This window comes from Acomys minous, assembly GCF_964271855.1.
Source record: "Acomys minous genome assembly, chromosome: 3".
Lineage (NCBI taxonomy): Eukaryota > Metazoa > Chordata > Mammalia > Rodentia > Muridae > Acomys > Acomys minous.
The window spans coordinates 138,496,522-138,517,482 of NC_140485.1; the positions used below are offsets into that span (position 1 = coordinate 138,496,522).

Below are 20,961 nucleotides of genomic sequence, written 5' to 3' on the forward strand. Positions count from 1 at the left end.
AAAGAAACAGGTTAATTTGGGCTCATAGTAGCGTCTGGACAGTCTAAGAACGTGGAGCTGCTGTGGCCCCATGGTGCTCACCTGTGCCCGAACTAGAGGCCAGTTGGCACGTGTGAAACAAAGGGTACGAAGAAATGGTACTGGGTGCTGCATGGTAGCTTATCCTTGTAACTAAGCCCATCTCTTGGGAATGACTGTAATCTGTCAGTTCTCAACCCAAGAGCCAAGCGACCCTTTAACAGGGATCACCCAAGGACCATCAGAAAACGTATATTTACATTACGATTCATAACAGCAAAATTATAGTTAGCAACAACAATAATTTATGGTTGGAGGTCACCACAACGTAAGGAATTGTAAAGGGTTACAGCCATTGGAAGGCTGCAAACCTTGATGAGGGTAGAGCAGTACTACCCAGTGTCTCTTAAAGCGCCCGCCATGCCTCAAAACCATTCCATTAACAGTTAAGCTTCAACCTGAGTTTTGGAAGAAAAACACACCCAAACCATAGCATCTGCCCTTCTGGCTTTGGGTTCTCATCTACGATGTGGGGTTGGTTAGCCTGGGAATTGGTCAGAGCATGGGTCCCTCTCAAAAGCAATTTAAATTGCCTGGGATGTCTGGCCATTTGCATGTGTACTGGAACCCTAGATCTGGATAAAGGATAAAGGGAACCACATTGGCTAAGAAAGGCCCCTGGGCCTGGATCCAAACATAAGAAAGAAGGCCTGAGCTGGCTGAGTGGGAAGCAAAGCCCCTCTCCAGACCAGAGGAGCATGGGTAAGTCAGAGGTGGACATGGGGCCCCGTGTGGTGGAAGGGGATGTGGGGACAGTGAGGCGTGGTGGCTGGGACCTTTGTACCTTAGCCAGTCTGCAGTTATATGCAGGGCACCTCTCAGAGGCGAATGCCTTGGAACTCAGAAAATCCAAGTGTCTGGCTCAAAGTCAATTCCTTGGCCTTTCTTTGGGGTGGGACTTCCATGTGTTCTTCCCTCCCTCCCACCTTAACCCTCATGCCTACCTCTTTACCCTCCCACCTTCCTCCCTTCTCCCAGGATGTGCTCATCCCTTCTAGCAGAGACCCCTGGGCTGAGCTCTTACAAAGAGGAAGAAACTGGTGGGGAGGGAGGAGCCTTGGCTCTGCCCTATGTTAGCTTATGCTCTGAATAGACCAACCAGTGGGCACCTGGGCAGGAGAGACCAACTCTGAGTTCCATGGAACAATGACTCTTGGAAACATGGGAACTCACTGAGTAGTCTGCGGCTGTTTGGTAGTGTTCTTGTTCTGTTGCCGTGATAAAGCACCATGATTATATACATAATCAAGAAAGAGCTTATTTTGGCTTATGGTTGTGAAGGGATAGAATCCTTCATGGCATGAAAGGCATGGCGGGAGAGAGAGAGAGAGAGAGAGAGAGAGAGAGAGAGAGAGAGAGAGAGAGAGAGAGAGAGAGAGAGAGAGAGAGAGAGAGAGAGAGAACAGGAGTGAGCACTTGTGTAAACACACAGGAGATGGGTGAGACTACAGACCTCCTCGACACCTGCCCCTAGTGATATTCTTTCTCCTGCGAGCCTCCACCTCCTAAAGGCTCCATATTTCCCCCTAAACAGAACCAGCCACGAGGACCAAGTGTTTAAACGCATGTCCCTGTGGCAGGTACTTCTCACTTAAGCGACCGCACTTAGCCTCTGTTACTCAGGGTTTGTGGCCACATGATACAAAACACTTGTAATCCAACTTCAAAACTCCACATAGTTACTGACAGTCACAACACTTCAAAAACTCAGTCTCCTCTGAGACTTAGGGCTTTTGTATTCAGTGGCTTTGTAGTTGGAGTCTGGAAGACAGGAGTGCTGACGGTGGAGATTTCATGAGGTTGCAACGGGTGGGGCGGGGGGAGGGGGCGTGGGCAATGTTCTAGAGGCCGCTGTTCCTGTTGTGTGGAGTCTGGCTGCACTCTACTCATGTTCTGAGAACTGGGGTGAAGCTGGGCCGGAGGAAATTTCCGGGTGGCAGTAGCACAGAGTCTATGGCTTGATTATTACCGATGTTCCTTCTGCAGCTCCACAATTAAATAAGAACAACAAGTGGGGCTGAAAGAAATGAAAACTGTGCGGATTGGAGATGAAAAGAGCACCAGAAACCTTTAAGGCCATAGTGCAGGGCCGGAGAGATGGCTCAGAGGTTAAGAGCACTGTCTGCTCTTCCAGAGGTCCTGAGTTCAATTTCCAGCAACCACATGGTGGCTCACAAACCATCTATAATGAGATCTGGTGCACAGGTGTACATGCAGACAGAACACTGTATACATAATAAATAAATCTTAAAAAAAAAAAAAAGAAGACCATAGTGCAGTCAAATGCTGGGCAAGAGGCTGTGACTATTCAGAGACTAACATTACTGACTGAGGAGAGGCCTGCTCCATGCAAAACAAAAGGAAAGGGCTGCCTTGGCCAAGAACTGGCCAGTTGAACCTCTGTGCCCCAGGGACCAAGTATTCAAAACCATGGACCTATGGTGGTATTTCTCACTTAAACCCCCACAGAGACCTGCTCCTACTGTCGTGTGCCCTCCTACAGCCCAAATGTATGTGTACATGTATGGTACGTATATAACCCCCCACATGCACACCTACACACTTAATTTTTAAAGTTTACTTACATTTGAAGCTTTGTTTCATCTTTTTTTTTTTTCACAAGGTCTTATGTTCAGCAGGTTGGCCTCAAAGGCACTGTGTAGTGGGCAGTGGCCTTGGGTCTCTGGTCATCCTTTTTCTCACCCCCACTTCCTAAATCCTGGCATTACTACCCTTGGTTTGTGAGCTTCTGGGGCTTGAACCCATGACTCCATCCTCCCTCTGCAAGCCCTCTACCAGATGAGGCACATCCCCAGCCCTAAGGCTTAGCTAGTCTTCCTGTCTTGTAAATTACATACCTTGAGCAATGTATATGTGCTAGAGTCATCTGTGAGGAAGAAGCCTCAGCTGAGAAAATATCTCCATAAGATCCGGCTGCAGGCAAAGCCTGTAGGGCATTTTCTTAATTAGTGACTAATGTTGGAGGGTCCAGTCCACTGTGGGTGGGGCCACTCCAGGTTAGTGGTCCTGGGTTCTGTAAGAAAGCAGGCTGAGCAAGCCATGGGGAGCCAAGCCGGTAAGCAACGCTCCCCCATGGCCTCTGCATCAGCTCCTGCCCCTAGAGGTTCCTGCCATCTTTGAGTTCTTGTCCTGACTTCCTTCAGTGATGAATTATAGATGTGGAAGTGTAAGACAAATAAGCCGTTTCCTCCTCGACTTTCTTTTGGTCATGGTGGGGTTTTTTTGTTTTTTGTTTTGTTTTTGTTTTTTCTTCTCTGTAATAGAAACCCTAAGACAAGTCAGTACCAGGATGGTAGGGGATTGCTGTGATGGGCCTGACTGAGGTTTGGGGAGGACTGTGGACAGGCTTTGGAACTTTGAGCTAGAAAAGCCATTGAATGTTGAGAGTTCAGTGCGCTGTTCTGTAAGGAGGTTGGAAGCTAAGAGTGTTGAGAGATGATGCAGGCCTGGCTTGTAGAGTCTCAGAGGGAAGGGAAGACTCTACTGGGCCATTTGAGTTAAGAATCTGTGGTGTCTGCTCAGCTGGGGTGAAGAATCTGCTTTGATTAACAAGAGCCCAGAACCACTAAAGTGAAACCTTTGCTTTGCTGAGATACTTGATGCTGGTCAGCTGGAGCTCAGAAATCAGTGGTGACTAAGAAGAGACCAGCCTCGTTGAGGTAAAATCTTCTGGGAAATGTTTCCTCAGAGTCACCACACAGAAGCTCTTCCAGGGGTGGCCAAGGTTGTGCTTTGCACTGGCAGCTGAACTTGGTAGTGTAAGAGTCACGTAGGGGGTGCAGCCTCAGTAGCAGTTGAAGCCCCAGGATTGAGGGGGATCGTGAAGAGAAGTTGAGTCTTGGCACCATGAAGGAAGCCTGTGAGAAGCTGTTGATGAAAGCACAGCCCAGCTGCAGCAGAAGACCCCAGCATTTTGGAGATGCCAGGACCATTAGATGTGACCACCAGGAACAGCAGCAGCTGTGAAGTGGAGCCAGCTGGAGCCCAGAAGACAGGCTGCGTGTGCTGCAGAGGGCAGAGCTGGAGAACTGACCCACGGCCCTTGGAGGAGCCCAGAAGATCATGAGTGAGTCCCAAACATTTGATATACTGAGTTATTTACAGTTGGGGTTTGGTTTTGCTTTGTTTAGATGGTGACTGTGCCCTGGTTCTTCCCTCTGGAAGGAAGAGAGTATTCTTATTTTTTTATTTTACTGGAGCCTACAGTTGAGAGACATTGGATTTTAAAAGAGGCTGGATATTTTAAAGAGGCCCAATTTTTAAGTGTTTGAACTTTTAAAGACTGTGAGATGAGCCTTACAACAAGACTTTTTAAAAGAGAGATGAGGCTCTGAGCCTACCTGAGTGCTGGCCCGATTCAGACCCTGTGGTTGAGTGCTGAGGGTCTCAGTCGCTCATGGGCCACCATCTGTGTGCCCTCGATCCTTACTTCCTTGCTGCAGGGGCTTCTCGCCTCATCAGGCCCACAAAGGAAAGAGAGTCCCAAAAGGTGGAGTAGCCAATCCATGGGATATGATCACAGAGGCATCATCTTTAGCATTTGCCATTCCATCTTTTTTATAAGTGAGTCATTGGTTCTGCTCAGAGCTACCTAACAGTGGCTCGCCATCCCAGAAAAGTGACACTCATGAGAATCTTAATTAACTTTTGAGACAAGAACTGAGGTAGCCCAGGCTGATCCCAAAATTGGCTGTGTAGCCAAGAATGTTTTGTTTTGTTTTTGAGACAGGGTTTCTCTGTGTAGTCTTGGCTGTCCTAGACTCACTTTGTAGACCAGGCTGGTCTTGAACTCACAGTGATCCACCTGCCTCTGCCTCCCGAGTGCTGGGATTAAAGGTGTGCGGCACCATGCCTGGCGTGTAGCCAAGAATGACCTTGAACTTCAGAGACCCCTGTCTCCACCTCCTGGCTGCTGGGATTACCGGTAGGCATTGCCATGTCTGGTTTATGGGCTGCTGGGGATTGAACCTGGAGTTTCATCCATGCCAGGCAAGCACTCTACCAGCTGACAAGCCTAACCTGCAGAAGGCTCAGTAATGTAAGTGTTTTTCAGAAGGTCCTGAGGGATGGGGTGTGCGTTTGCCTCCTCCTCCCAGGCCTGAGTCCTGGCTCACTTCCCAGAAAAGCAAACAAGGCCCCAGGTAAGCCTGGTGTATCCTGCCCTGGCCCTCACACTGGTATCACGGGGCAAAAGGTTATTTCTGGTTGGTTGCCTTCCAGATGTATCATGCTTGGACAGCAACTTGATTTCAAGCCGCTACAGTTCCAAGGACTTTAAATGAGACACCGTCTGAACCCCTGGTGGCAGTCCGCAGCAGGTCTGGCTAAATCCGGTCAGGGTATTACCCAGCCATGCCCACCGTGGACGATGTCCTGGAGCAGGTTGGGGAGTTTGGCAGGTTCCAGAAGCAAGCCTTCCTGTTTCTATGCTTCATCTCAGCTTCTTTAGCCCCCATCTATGTGGGCATCGTCTTCCTAGGCTTCACCCCTGACCACCGCTGCTGGAGTCCCGGGGCGGCCGAGCTGAGCCAGCGATGCGGCTGGACTCTGGCAGAGGAGATGAACTACACCGTGCCGGGCCTGGGGTCTGCAGGCCAGGCCTCCTACCTCAGCCAGTGCATGCAGTATGAGGTGGATTGGAACCAGAGCGCCCTTGGCTGTGTGGACCCGCTGTCCAGCCTGACTGCCAACAGGAGCCACCTGCCCCTGAGCCCCTGCCAGCATGGCTGGGTGTATGACACTCCCGGCTCCTCCATTGTCACTGAGGTACTAATGGGCTCTGCGTTTTAGGTAATGTAGAAATTGAAAGCAAATCCTAGGTGGTTCAGTGTCTTTTCAGACAGTAAGGAGAGGCTCAACTTCCGGTATGCTGAGCAGGTAGTAGGCTGCACCCTGGTCTTTCCACCTACTGATGACACTGAGGCATAGGTGCTGTGTGGGGGAACATATGTTTTTTTTAATATTTTACAATTACTTATATATGTGGATATGTGCATGTCATGGTGTGTGTGTGTGTGTGTGTGTGTGTGTGTGTGTGTGTGTGTGTGTATGTGTGTGTTTATAAGTGTGTGTCAAGGTCTGAAGACAACTTGTAAGAGTTCTTTCCTTCTGGGGTTCCAAGGACTGGACTTAGGTCATCAGCCTTGGCAGCAGGCATCTCTAGTATCTGAGAATCTTACCGGTTCCAGCATCACCTTTTCTCCATTAGCTCTTCTCAGAATCTATAGCTCTCACCATACCTGCTTCCCTGGGGGTAGTGTTGGGTACTCTCCTCATCTCCTTGGGTATTAACAAGTGGCCTAAACAATGGCCAATGAGAGAGTATAAGGATTGGTCAGCCTATGTGATGCCAGCTGTGCCTCTTCTTAGCTTAATGTATCTGGGTAAGTTACTCCGAGCCTTGACCTCCCTGTCGGCAAATGGTATTACAGTAAGTTCATCTGCCATATTGTAAGGATCAACTGAGAACTGGGAAGGTGAGCACCAAACATAAACACAGTGACACTGTTTATGGCCTGGGAGGGGGTAGGAAGATGTCCAAGGAGCCTGACCCTGTCATTTAGTTGACTGTGCACTTGACTTTGAGAGTCTTTTGTTTTTGTTTGTTTGTTTTTGTCTGTTTTGAGACAGGGTCTCACTATGTAGCCCTGGCTGGCCTGGAACTCTCTTTGTAGACCAGGCTGACGTTAAATTTACAGAGCTCCTCCTGCCTCTGCCTCCCGAGTGCTGGGATTCAAGGTTTTGCCACCACAGCCAGAGATAGAGTTTAGTGAAAAGTGCTACTAGATGTTTTCCCCTTCATGGCTCCTCCTGACTTCATGGGAGAAGTCCGGTGGAGAGGCCTCAGGCTCAGGCTCGCAAGTGATGTCAGCAATATCTTGGCTGTGGCTAGCGTACAGCTAGCTCATCTGCAGTGAAAGGTCTAGGCCATGGTCCTCCCCAGCCATACCCCACTCCGTGCCTGGTGGACTTCCTGGCATCCCTTCTTCCTTTTTTCCCATTTCTTAATGCTCGTCACGTCAGTACAGGTAAGGCTGCTGCTAGGAGGATGCCCAGTGCCCCTCTGCCCTGGCCTGCTCAGGACTCCTCCTTTTCACCAGCAGAATGAGTGCTGGACACCTTGATGTATGCGCTTGGACATAGACATCGGCCCCCCGGGCATCTTCCAGTGACCGACAGCAAGTTCAGATGGCTTACCTTGCAGGGCTGCTCTGCTGGGAAATCTAGGAGCCGGCCAACACTGTCTCTGTGGACCCAGGACACTCTTTGCTTGGGCTCAGACCAGCCTCCAACTCGCTATGGAGTTGAGGAGGCTCTTGAGCTTCTGGTCCTCCTGCCTCTGCCTCCTGAGTGCTGGCACCACAGGTGTTTGTATACCATGACATAGTTTATGCAGTCCGGGGCCTAGAACCCAGGGCGTCATGTATGTTAGGCAAACACTCTACCAACTGAATTATATTCCTCATGCCCGGCCGAGTTTTTCCCTTGGCCTCCTTGTCATCTCACACCCCCTGTGAAGCCTTCAACCCTAACACCATCTTGATTCTGAGCCACCCACCAGGTATGGATGGAACTGCTCCGCTCTCTAAACAGGACCAAACACTTTTATGTGGCAGTAGGATAGGGTTGCTATGTTCAGCAATAAAAATAGGGCATGCCCAGATAAAGTTGAAATAAACAAAAACTGTTTCTATGTAGCACAGGCTGGCCTCAAACTCATAGTGATCTCTTTGCCTCAGCCTTCCAAGTGATGAGAATGAAGGTGTGAATTGCCATACTTGGCTAACATCTGTGTGTGTATGTGTGTGTGTGTGTGTGTGTAGGCACCCAAGGTTGTCCTATGATTTCCACATGTATATCATGGCATGTGCATACCTGCAGTCACACACATGTGCACATACACCCATTCCACACATGAAAAGAAAAATAAGGTGGAAATTGTTCACCTCTGGCCTCTGTGTGCAGGCACACACACGCATAGGCATACATACAAATAAGTACATGTGCATATAACATGTGCATGCCCAGACACAAAATAACCATAGACTGGATGCTAAGTGTAGTTATAATATGTACATAGATATTATATAAATAAACAAATACAAATATTACACGGGATGTAATAAATAATTATTATTATGTAATAAGTTTATATGTATAATTATATTATATAATAAAACTCACATGTAATAGTTGTATTTCCAATATCAGTTATCAGGAGAAAATATCCTTTACGATCTGCAACCTCATTGTTCCTTAGCTGGATCTGGGCAACACAAGACTCTATTTTCAAAAAAACAAAACAAAACAAGAAACCCAGAGAAACATAAAAAGGTAAAGTGATTTGAGAAGCATCATTGAACACAGATGTTGCGGGACAGAAGGACAGGGTGTAAGAGGTACAGGTGCCGTGTGGTGTGTGTGTGTGAGCAATGTCTAATTTAAGGGTTCTAGCTTAGGGGAGTGGGGAAGGGAGCAGTGGAGCCCTGGATGGGAACCCAGAGGAAGTGGACACCTGGGCAGGTGTAGAGGAGGTACCCTGCAGCGTCTGGGCCTGAGAGGAGGGGACATATGCAAAAGGACAGAACGTGTTTTAGGAAGACTTGACTGTGCGCACAGAGGGAGGCTTCCGTGACCCCACAGCAGAGCTTGACGAAAGTGCTGAGTTGTGCAGTGATATTCAAAGGGAGAGCGAGGGAGGGCTTGGATTTAGAGGAAAGCACCATGCTGGGTTGAGTTTGAAAGCCAGGGTGAGAGGAAACATAGATGTAAAGGCTGGGAAAATGCCTCATTTGGAAAAGTGCCTACTGTGTGATCGTGAGCACCACTGTGTAAACCTCAGATTTGCATTCAGACACCTAGAACTCCTGTTAAAAACCAGCTATGGCAGCATGTACCTGTACCTCCATCGCTCCTAGAGTGAGACGGGAGATGGAAATAGAAGAATCCAGCCAGCCTGGTGTGCGCGATGACACATCAACAAAGAGAGCTGGTGAGAGGGCTCGGCTGGTAGCGGTTCTCGCCGCCTGACCTGACTCCCTCAGTTCAGTCCCTGGAACTCATATGTTGGAAGGAGAGGACCAACTCCTGCAAGTTGTCCTCTGTGGTACACATGCACATATGTACACACACACACACACACTCTCTCTCTCTCTCTCTCTCACACACACACACCCACACACACCCCACTCGGTAAATATATAAAAAGATATACCCTGTCTTAAACAAGGTGGAAGGTGAAGACTAGCATGCAAGGCTGTTCAATGTTTTCCACATATATACCATGGCACATGCATACCTGCAGTCACACACCCCAACACACACACGCATATACACACACCATACACACACAAACACATTTCACACACAAAAAGAAAAACGAGGTGGAAATTGATAGAGGAGGACACTTAATGTTCACCCCTGACCTCTGTGTGCAGGCACACACATCCGTGGGCATGCATACAAACAGGCACATGTGCATGGAACACGTGCATGCCCAGACACAAAAGAAGCTTCACTGTGGCAGGGTAGGAAGGCAGCGGAGACTGGTCTGGACAGGCTGTCTTTTCCATTTACCTTTCTCTTCTACCTGCTTTCAAAGCACCCTTGCCTCACTACTTATCCCAAACCTGAGATCGGAAGCTAAGTGTAGTTACTCATTTCCACAGAACTAATTTTTAACTTGGACATTGGAACTTGCTTTAGGGAGGAAGACGAATGACCTTTGTTTAGGTGGCACCCCAAGACTAAGGGATTGGGATTGGAAGGCTCCCCTGGGAGAAGGAATTAGATGTCCGTTAACTTTTGCTGCCCTTCCCTGCTCCGTGAGGCCCAGCTTTCCCACAGCCCACACACCAGGCTGGAGAGAGCCTCTGGCCCCACCAGCTGTGGGTGTTGAGCAATAGGGAATAGCCTTTGGACAGGGTGAGCTGAGGTGGCCACGTTGGTACTTCCCAAACTTACTTGCCTTCATGATCCACTGAGGTAGGAGTCACAGGAAAAGGCCCTTGGGTGACTCTGAGGAGGCAAACATGAAGCTTGATTTGTACACTGGAAAAGCTGTCTATCCCTGGTGCAACCCCAGCAAGGGTAGCAGATGTGCCTAGGGACCCTCACCCCCGCCATCTTTGCCTTCTGTGTAGGTTCAGGCTCGCTGTAGGGGCACGGGGTGTCTAGGGTGCAATGGATGGGTGGAGTTTGGGAGCAGGGGTTTTAGACATTACTACTGGACAAGGCTTGGGGGAGTGTTGGTTCTCAGAGAGCAGCAGCACTGGAAGGTGAAACTGAGTCAAGATGGATGGGCTTCCTCCAGCTGTGGAATCTATCTGGCTCCACACATAGTCCCAGGCAAGAGTGACCCTTTGAGGAAGGGACAGACATCCTGCAGCAACACTGATGTGCAAAGATCAGATTGAAAACCAACAATGGGGCTGGGCGTGGTGGCGCACGCCTTTAATCCTAGCTCTCGGGAGGCAGAGGCTGGAGGATCGCTGTGAGTTCGAGGCCTGGTCTACAAAGTGAGTCCAGGACAGCCAAGGCTACACAGAAAAACCCTGTCCTGAGGCAACAACAACAAAAACTAACAACAACAACAAAACCCCAACAGTGGCCAACAAGGGACCAAGTTGAGGCCTTAGCGGTAGCAGTCCCACAGGCCTTCCTTCTCCTGTGACTTTAGTGACAGACAGAACATTGTCATGGGACGCAGAGTGGAGCCACAAAGAGGCTGTTGGTTTTATGAAGATATAGGGCTCTGATGCCTCGGTAACACCCAGGACTGTCTGTCCCAGTGTGTCCTGTTGGTAGGGCACATGACGAGGAGGGGACCTGGAGGTCTCAGGGCCTCAGAGGGACACGTTGAATGGGGTATGGGACATGGAGCTCATGAAGGTGTGTGATAGAGGGGGCAGGTGGAGAGAAGAAGAAGAGTGACACTGTTCAGGACCTTGTCGCCTCCCAGAGTGCCAGATAACGGGGTCTGGGCACAGGTTGGTGGGTGACAAGGCTGCTTTTCTGCCCCCCCCCCCCCCCCCCGTGTTGAGTGGCAACGGGTGATCTTGTGTATCTTTCAGAAAAATGAGGGGCTGTGTCACAGCGACCTCAGCCAGTTGAGCACAGTGCCCCTAAGACTTGGCGTGTTTGACCTTGCGGCAGGACAAGGGCACAGCTCATATGCCAACTTGAGAGTCACGGGATGAGCTAATAAGATCTTAGCGTTTGAATTAAAGCAGTTCATCATTTACCAGTTTCTTACCTCCAGGGCACACAGCAGCCGAGGAGGGACACAGTGTGGATGCTTTCGACTGGGAAGCCTCAGGAAGGGCCTTGAGTTGCTAAGTGACTTGCTGCTGTAATACCTCGTAGCGTTGCTCCAGGCTGCTAGAGCCAGGAGGTCAGGAAGAGCTGTGCCAGCACTGGGAAGGGCAAGAGGCTCCATTCAGCATTAGTGCCTAGCCTCCTGGCATCTGTTCGGTCTGTCTTCCTTAGCTCTGAAGAGAAAGTGACCTGCTGTACACAGGCCCAGGCCCTGCTCAGAATGTGCCCTGTCACTGTGCTTTGGGCCAGTGTAGAGGTCAAAAAAGGCCTTGGGCACACAGGTAAGCAAAGTTAAACATACAGTTTACTGCTTCGGTGGCATTAATGTGCAGCTGCTCTCCCTGGGATGCCGGGAAGGGTACAATTCTACAACCGGCTGCTCCTTGGCTGTCTGTCCAGGCAGGCTCTACCCGTATCTTGCAGAATTTTTGTTTTTACTTATCTCAGACCCTTATCTCCTAAATCTTGAGCGCTGCTTTTAGACCATAAAATCCATCCTCAAGAGTGATGTCACTTGTGTTTTACAAGAGCCTAAGTGACTTCCGTGTTCTCTCAGGGCCAGGGCAGTCGTGATGCACACAAGCGTTGTGTTTACCTCCCTAGACCGTAGACCCTGGATACTATCTCTGAGCCAACAGTTTCTATTCTTGTGAGAGATGCCAGATGCACTTTGTAAAGGCTCTCAGTGAAAACATGCTTTAAATTGTTGTGCGGGTAGAACTGGGCTAATTGTTATCTGAATCCCTTTTCCCAAAATTGTGCTGGGTTTTAATATGGTTAAAGTAAACAGATCTGGACCAGACTCTAGGAGTCCTGATCCAGCACGGGTTACAATAGAATTGGGCTGAATTTCCTTCTTACCTCACTCTGATTGTGTTTCCATATCCCATGCCCCACGCTCCATGCCCCACGCTCCATGCCCCACGCCCCACCCCCTGCCCCAGCCTTGCTCCCTCCAGGCCTCTGAACAGTGGTGCACATCTAGGGCTGGCCTCTCTCTCTGTCTCCCCGTTAATTCTTCCCCCTAGCTCTTCACACGCAGGACCACTCCTGCTTCTCACACTCCTCCATGTCCTGGCTCTGTCTGGGATCTTCTGTTTTACTGCCACTCACAGCTCCTTTAGTGATAGAGTTCAGTTAACTATATAGTATCTACACGCTCTGAAAAACAAAATTCCTTTTTTTTTTGAGACAGGGTCTTATAGAGCCTGGTCTGTCCTTGAACCTACTACATAGCTGTGGATAACCTTGAGTTCCTGATCCTCCCGCCTCTGTCTTCCCATCTATACTCCCCCAGTGCTGATGTCATAGGCATGGGCTACCAGGCCTGCATTTCTTTTATGTGTTTTTGTATTTGGCTCTGTTTTCTTGGTTGTGTGTGCATGTGTGGACGTGAACATGTATATGGCGGCACATGTGCATGTGTGTATATGTGTGTGTGTATGTGTGCCCGTGTGTGTGGTGCATGTGTATTGGTGCTAGTCTATGGAGTCTAGAGGTTGACGGTGACTATCCTTCCTTACCACCTTTCATTTGATTTTGTGAGGTACAGTCTGTCTCTGCACACAGAGCTCTACATTTTGGCTAGCCTGGCTGCTGAGCCAGTCCCCGGGGGGAAGTTCATCTCTTCTGTCCAGCGTTAGGGATACTGGCATATGCTGCTGCCCCCAGATCTTTACTTGGGTGCTGGGGATCTGAACTCTGGACTTTAGGCTTGCACACTTTACCCACTGAGCCACCTTCCTGGACCTCGGTTGTGTTTCCCTGTGGAGAGCTTCCCTGGCAGCCACAACTCCCCTGAGGGCGTTTATCTGTTCTTGCTCCTTTTAGAACGATGTTTTGTCCAATGGTAGCCAACTGCCAATGGCAAAGCCAACAGCGGCTGTCTTCACAGGCACAAAGGTTTTGGGAACGAGCTGGGCATGGCGGCGCTAGGCTTATGGGATGTTTTAGACACAGCTGACCCAGCCTGGGGAGGACAACTTCAGTGTGGCAGTTTGCTTTGTTTGGCGGAGGTTGGGAGAAGGCTCCGGCTTTCCCACAATTCTCAGTTGTTTCCCCCTCTCTCTTATTGCTTCAGTTTAACCTGGTGTGTGAAGACGCCTGGAAAGTGGACCTTTTTCAGTCCTGTGTTAACCTGGGCTTCTTCCTGGGCTCCCTGGTTGTGGGTTACATTGCAGACAGGTATGCGGAGGTGGTCCATTTGAGTCGGACTTTGGAGAGTGGGACAGGGGTGAGGGGTATGGCTGGCCAGGCTCTGTTGCCGCAGGTGGGTGCAGATAAGATTTGGCAGCGGGGCGTCAGGCCAGCAGAGGAGCTGGGCAGCCGTGGAAAGAGCGTGTAGATTGGACAGAAGGGGCAGCGGCTGAGAGAAGTGAATGGTATGCTTTGAATGGGGAGGTGGCCGCGGGTCATTTTGGGTTTGCAAACAGCCAAGTCTCATCTGTTCGTGGGCTTGGGCTCGTGCCAAAGGTGGCATTCTAACTTAGATAGGTGGAGTTTGAAACCGTGTTTAAATGGCCCAGGAGAGGCACAAGAAGGCTGTCAGGTAGGCAAGTGAGTATACACATGCGGTGACCCCAGATTCTTAATTCCCTCCTACACACCTCTTTATCTCTGCAGGTTTGGCCGTAAACTGTGCCTCTTGGTGACCACTCTGATCACCTCCCTGTCGGGTGTGCTGACAGCTGTGGCCCCGGACTATACATCCATGCTGCTCTTCCGCCTGCTGCAGGGCATGGTCAGCAAGGGCAGCTGGGTATCCGGCTACACTTTGAGTAATTACATGAGGGATGGGAGTGGGGCTGGGTGTGGGTGTGGGTGTGGGTGGGGCTGGGTGTGGGTGTGGGTGTGGGTGGGGCTGGGTGTGGGTGTGGGTGTGGCTGGGTGTGGGTGGGGCTGGGTGTGGGTGTGGGTGTGGGTGTGGGTGGGGCTGGGTGTGGGTGTGGGTGGGGCTGGGTGTGGGTGTGGGTGGGGCTGGGTGTGGGTGTGGGTGGGGCTGGGTGTGGGTGGGGCTGGGTGTGGGTGTGGGTGTGGGTGGGGCTGGGTGTGGGTGTGGGTGTGGGTGGGGCTGGGTGTGGGTGTGGGTGGGGCTGGGTGTGGGTGTGGTCCTTAGGTTCAAAAAAGACAGGGATGAGGTAGTGAGGCACACCAAGATGAGTTAAATGTGGACATGGAGGTTTGGGGAGCAGGGGATGTTTGTGGGGGCTAGGGAAAAAGAGGCAGTTAGTTGAGAGAGAGAGAGAGAGAGAGAGAGAGAGAGAGAGAGAGAGAGAGAGAGAGAGAGGAAGGAGAGACTAGGGCTGCTATATAAGATCTTTTTCTCTCAGCAGTCATGTCATTCTTGGTAAGGGGAGTGAGTGGAGGTTCAGGAAGCGAAGTAGACCAAAGAGTATTTTAATGTTGTAGAAAGAACCGACAACTCCCCCAAAGCCAGGCTACAGTTACAACTGTCTTGATGAAAACCTAAGAGGCCATGAGATATCTAGATATGGAGACAAAAAGAGGTTCTGCCTTGAGAAATAATGACTCACTAGTGAGGTCCAAGTAGTGCAGACTAGCCCGTGACACCTGCATGCTGATAATGAGCAATTAAGAAAGAAACTGTGTTGAACCCACATTCCAGGTCGGAGTAGCTATAGGATCTGGGCAAGTTACGTCATCCCTCTCTGTGCTTTAGCATCTTGGAAATGAGGATAATAGTGTCACTTTCATCCCATGGGTTGTTTTGAGAAATAGGCAGGTTACTGGGTATTCAAGTGGCCCAGTGCCAGGCATGTAGCCCCGTCTGGGAACACTGCTGGTGCTGCTTATTGGCACTGCGATAGAGGGTATAGGGGCAAATAAGATGTCCCTTTGCCTCCTTGGATCTCAAGGCTAGAGAGAGGGGTCTACAGCCAGATGCCCAAGTGGCTTTAGTAGGATGTGTTAGGAGTCTCAGAAGACTTCTGTCCCCTGGTGCTTCTGTTGGCGCCAGGACATACTATACCATCCCCTCTTGTTCACTGGTGGCTCTTTCTTAGTCTCCTTTCTTGACCATTAATATGGCATGACCTCAGGACATTGCCTTCCAGTGACTCCAAGACTGTTCATTTTGGGACCTCCTTAGTCACACATGCTGGTCTCCTGCCAGCTGCTCAGGTCACAAACCACCACCTTGTACCCCCATATTCCTTCAGTGAATCTTGTTATTGTCTTAAGTTTCAACATATGTCCAGAGAGGAACCCACTGTTCCTAGCCTGACCGTTGCCTCATCTCCACGTGTACCTCCTAGCTGCTGGCATATTCAGTTCTCAACTCCTTAGCATAGGGAGCCTTTGTGGACACACAACCATTGTGACACTATGTGACACTATTGTGGGCTATGGTACCACACTGAGAGTGAAGTTCTCCTAGTGCCCTGCGTGGCCCCAGGATTTCCTGTTGTCCCCTAACTCAGCCTTACTCCTCTGCCTTTGTACCCCACTCGTCCCCTACTCTTCCTACTATCTGGGTCCTCACATAGTTGCTTCACCACACCTTATGGCATCCTTACCACCAGGACTGCTTTCCTATAGGTCCATCCACTCTCATGACCATCAACCATTCTAAAACAGCAGCCCCGCTGCACTCTGAGCTCCCCACTTCCCTCCCTTGTCTTACTTTGTATTCCTCGGCGAGTGTCTCATTCCCACTTAGTGTTTGATAGAGGGTAGAGGCACCAAGGTAGATATGATTCTCTCTCTCTCTCTCCTCTCTCTCTCTCTCTCTCTCTCTCTCTCTCTCTCTCTCTCTCTCTCTCTCTCGTATATGTTCTGTTTGGGAACAAGAGGCTCCATTTGCCTTCCAGGCCAAGAGCAGTGCCAACATGCAGGAGTACTTGTAGAGTTAGTGACTGTGCTAGAACCCCAGGGGGATTTTCCAGCTCAGCCTGGAGTTTCTATGAATATTTGGGGAGGAGAAGCTCGAGCCTTGAAGCATGCCAGGGGAGACATAGATAGCAAGAAAGAAGGCAAAAAGAGGGGGCGGCAAGAGAAAACCTGGCAACAAACCAGCCTGGTAAACCTCCAGCAATGCAGACTGGGTTTAGGGGAAGGAGAAGGAGAAAACACACAGATGCAGAAAGAGGGCAAGAGTGGATGAAGCAAGGCCCATGGCTGGTGAGAAGCAGGAGGCAGGGGCATGTCTCCTTCTAGGAGCCTCCCTCTAGGTCTTTCTTCTCTGAGGACAGCCTCTGACCACCGTCTCTTTTTCAGTCACAGAGTTTGTCGGCTCTGGCTACAGACGAACAACGGCAATCATGTACCAGGTGGCCTTCACCGTGGGGCTAGTGGGCCTTGCTGGTGTGGCCTACGCCATCCCCAACTGGCGCTGGCTCCAGCTGGCCGTCTCCGTGCCCACCTTCCTCTTCTTGCTGTATTACTGGTAATGCCTCCCGCTGCCAGAGATAAGTTGGCTCCATGCAGGGCTGGGCTCTGGGTGCATGGAGGGCTGTGTGCTGACCTCAGCCACCACACAGGCCACCTTCCAAGAGGCCTGAGCCTATACTAGCCGTCCTGTGGCCTGGTGTTTTTACACGCAATGCACGTCATTCTTTTGATGTGCCCAGGGCTCCTCACAATGTGGGCTGCTCTCCTAACACAGAGCAGGTCCAAATTCACTCCACCCTCACATAGACAGGAGTAGGACTACAAGGGAGTACAGGGGCAGGCCGCCCATCTCAAAGGACCCGCACCTTCTTCTAGAAGCACAGAGCCAATCCAACCACAGGGAGACTGGCCCCAGGGAGTCAGCCCTGGGTCGGTATCCAACAGTGCTTCCCAGAGGCCCTGGGAAACCTTGGAGATAGTCTTATAAACTATGTAGCATAGGATGACAGGCAGGAGCGGACACTTCCCCACCGTGGCCTCCCATCCTGTAGTCCCCAGAGCCCCCTCTAGCTACACCGCTCTAAGTCAGGTCACGTCATGTTATTGCCTGCTTTCCCTCTCCTCTCCTTGCTTCCCGTTTCACTTCAATGTTTCATGTTAGTGTCTCCATTAATAAGCCTCCGCCCTGCCTCTCCTCTAGCTCCGCAGTAGGCACTTGGTCTTAGTTAAAACGACTTACAAGTAAATGAATGCGTTGAGGGGCCCCACTGGCAGCCTTTTCTGGGGAAGACGCATGCTGAGTCATTCCAGAACAGGACACCCCCAACCAAGTGTCAATGTTTTTTTTTTTTTTTTTTTTTTTCTGAGACAAGGTTTCCTTGTGTAACCCTGGCTATCCTGGAACTCGCTCCATAAGCCAGGCTGGCCTCGAATTCAGAGATTCCCCCTGTCTCTGCCTCCAGAGTGCTGGGATTAAAGGCATGCACCACCAAGCCTGGCTTTTGTCCATCAAATTTTATTGCAAATGACCCCTTTGTCTGGGAAATAGGATGAGCATTGTTCAGCAGCCCAGGATTCACATGATATATGCAGGGCAGGGTATGCGAAGCTCCTACTCTGTGTTTTCTCTGGACTAGGACCCCCAGCTTTTTTTATTTATTTAACTTTAATTTTATTAATTTATTCAGACTACAACTCAATTGTTATCCCATTACTTGCATCCTCCTATTCCTCCCTCGCTGGACTCCCAGCTTTTAAGAGCGATGGGACCCCACTTCACAGAGAGGCTGTGGAGGGAGCCCCAGTTACGTTCTACTTTGGGAATCTCAGCCAGCGGCTCCAAGTAGCAGTCATGCATGCACCACCCAACGGGGACCATAATTGCACACCACAGCCTCTTGGGGGACTCCCTCTTCACAAGCATCTCGGGGAGTCACAGTCCTACCCAAGGATTCGGGGCTGCTGTGAGCATTGCACCACAGCAGTCTTGTCAAGTCTTAGGTGGGGGCGAATCCTCTGGGAAAGGCTCTGTGGTTATAAGCTGTGTCTGCAGGCTTGTCCCCGAGTCCCCCCGATGGCTGTTGTCCCAGAAGAGAACCACCCAAGCAGTAAGGATCATGGAGCAAATTGCTCAGAAGAATGGAAGGTTGCCCCCCGCCGACCTGAAGGTACTGAAGTCCAGAGGGGGCTCACCCCTTTGTGGGGTTGGGGCTGCCTTGCGATCTTCATGGGATGGGGCCTCTCCCTGGGAGACCATCTCCTCCTGCACACTGACCAGGTGTAGTGATGACCCAGTCTCCCTCAGATGCTCTGCCTTGAGGAGGATGTGTCAGAAAAGCGGAGTCCTTCGTTTGTCGACCTGCTTCGAACTCCCAACATGAGGAAGCACACCCTCATCCTGATGTATCTATGGTGAGCATCTTTCCTGGACATCCCTTGGGGCTGCTCTGCTGCTGTCCAAATTCTGGGTACCAATAAACCCATAGAAAGAGCATGGATAAGTGCTCTGCACAGTTGTTGGGTCAGAGTTTTCCAAAGGCCTTTTTGCTCCCTTGTTTTCGTAAGAGTGGGTAAAGGGCTAACACTGAGAAGGGCAGAGAAGAACAAAGCATTTCTGAGGCTACCCCAGTCTAAGTGACTTATCTTCTGGGGGCGGCTGGTGTGGGGTAGGGGAGAAGGTTCCATTGGCTCAGTGTCTTTAAGTAGATAATGCACTTCCTCACCTCTCAAAACCTTGTGACTCACCTCTGGGCCGTTGTGTACCCTTGGTTCACGGGAAAGGACCTTGTAGCACACAGATGCACCTTTCCCTGTGCCTGTCAGGGCAGTTCGTGGCCCCTTCTTGTTTTCACGAGGAAAAATTCTACCTGTTCCCTCAGGACATCAGTCAGTCTTCCACACACACACGGCTGCCTTTTCAAAACAAACAGAAATCTTAAGCCACTCCCTTAGCAGCCAAGGCTGGCCTTGGGGCCTCCTCTCTCACACAGGATCTGTGCTGTTGCCCTGTTTGCTTTTATGTGTTTTAGTGGAACAAAGAGCCGAGCTAGAAGGGTATTGCTGGGCACATAGTAGGCTGGTGTAAATGTTTGCTGACTCAATACCCATGATTCCGTGGACTCCTCTGATCTTTTTAGACACCAGGCTTACCGCTACTCTCCTGCCTCAGTGCCCTTCACCCCTCACATTGGGGTCCTGTGCTCAGCCATGGCTGTTACAGGCATGCTCGTGTCTACTCTGTGTTTGCCTCAGCAGTGTGTCCTCCATGTCAGTGCATGACCCACTGCAGATAGGGACAGTGGCTTGCTCTGCTGTCCTGCCCAGCTTCTCATCTGTATCCCAAATACACTCATCCCACGGAGGCCTCTCCATTCCCTTACCCCCACCAGCCAGCCCTTCAGTGAACTCTATGTAACCGTGGCCTGGACAGTGCTGGAGGTTCTGGTGTGTGCTCTCCATCCTGTGGGGAGCACTGCAGCACGCCTTCTCATATGTGCTGCAGCAGCCTGCATCCTCCCTACTTCCCTCAAGCTGTGCACTGCAGGGCACTCGCGCTTTCTCAAACCTTTCCTATGCTTTCCATTGGCTTCTGGATCCAGCAGGAATGGAGCTGTGTTCCTTCTTGTGACCTACTTGGCCTTTGGTGACTCCCACCATCTCTCTTCCACCCCCTCTACCTGCTTACTCTGTGTGTGTGTGTGTGTGTGTGTGTGTGTGTGTACATGTGTGTGTGTGTGTCCATGGAGGCCTATGTGTGTGTGTGTATGTGCCTATGGAGGCAGCTGTGTGTGCATGTGTGTGTGTGTGTGCCTATGGAGGCAGTTGTGTGTGTGTGTGTGTATGTATGTGTGTGTGTGTGTGTGTGTGTGTGTACATGTGTGTGTGTGTGTACATGGAGGCCTATGTGTGTGTGTGTATGTGCCTATGGAGGCAGCTGTGTGTGTGTGTGTGTATGTGTGTGTGCATGTGCATGTGTGTGTGTGTCCATGGAGGCCTGTGTGTGTGTGTACCTATGGAGGCGTGTGTGTGTGTGTGTGTATATGTGTGTATGTGTGTGTATGGAGGCCCGAGGTCAACATTAGATATTGTCTACCATACTCCATGTTATGTTTTGAGGCAGCGTCTCTCACTGGGCCTGGATCTTGACGGTTTATCTAGACTGCCTGGCCAGGAAGCCTCAGGGGTCCTCCTGTTCTGCCTCCCCAGCTCCGAGCTTACAGAATGCACCAGCATGCTGGCTTTTTACATGTGTGAAGAGGCTCTGAGCTCACACTTGCACAGCAAGCACTTTGCCAACCGAGCCATCTCCCTAGGCCACACCTGCTTTTTAAAAATTACTGCAACCCAAAGGGCCTGCCTACTCCTACATCTTGGCCACGTGACATTATGAGGGTACCTGCACCAGTCTGTGACACAGGGAACTCGTCAATAGTGTGAGAAATAATATGCCCAGCTCATAGGCATCTGGAAACAAGTGAGAAGATCTGTGTAAAGGGCCTGGGACAGTGTTGGACATAGCTGCAAAAAGTATTTTGCACATTTAAATATATGCGCAATTCCTGAGTCTGCCAAAAGATGGCAGCACTTATTCACAGACTGGTTGACCAGATATATATTCCATCTCAATTGTTATCCCATCCCTTGTATCCTCCCATTCATTGTTCCTTCCCCCTTTCCCCTCCTCCCCTCCCCTGTGAC

The 20,961-nt window shown here is 50.5% G+C and overlaps 1 protein-coding gene across 1 annotated transcript in view; it reads left to right on the top strand.

The window, feature by feature from the left end:
- The first annotated feature begins 5,316 nt into the window (after positions 1–5,316).
- Positions 5,317–20,961, top strand: part of LOC311594792 (solute carrier family 22 member 1-like) — a 30,454-nt gene continuing 14,809 nt past the window's right edge. The window contains 6 exon segments of the mRNA XM_084776819.1: positions 5,317–5,865; positions 13,496–13,599; positions 14,038–14,192; positions 16,651–16,819; positions 18,317–18,431; positions 18,569–18,675. Of these exon segments, the coding sequence (XP_084632945.1) occupies positions 5,452–5,865; positions 13,496–13,599; positions 14,038–14,192; positions 16,651–16,819; positions 18,317–18,431; positions 18,569–18,675 (1,064 nt within the window). The 5' untranslated portion in view covers positions 5,317–5,451.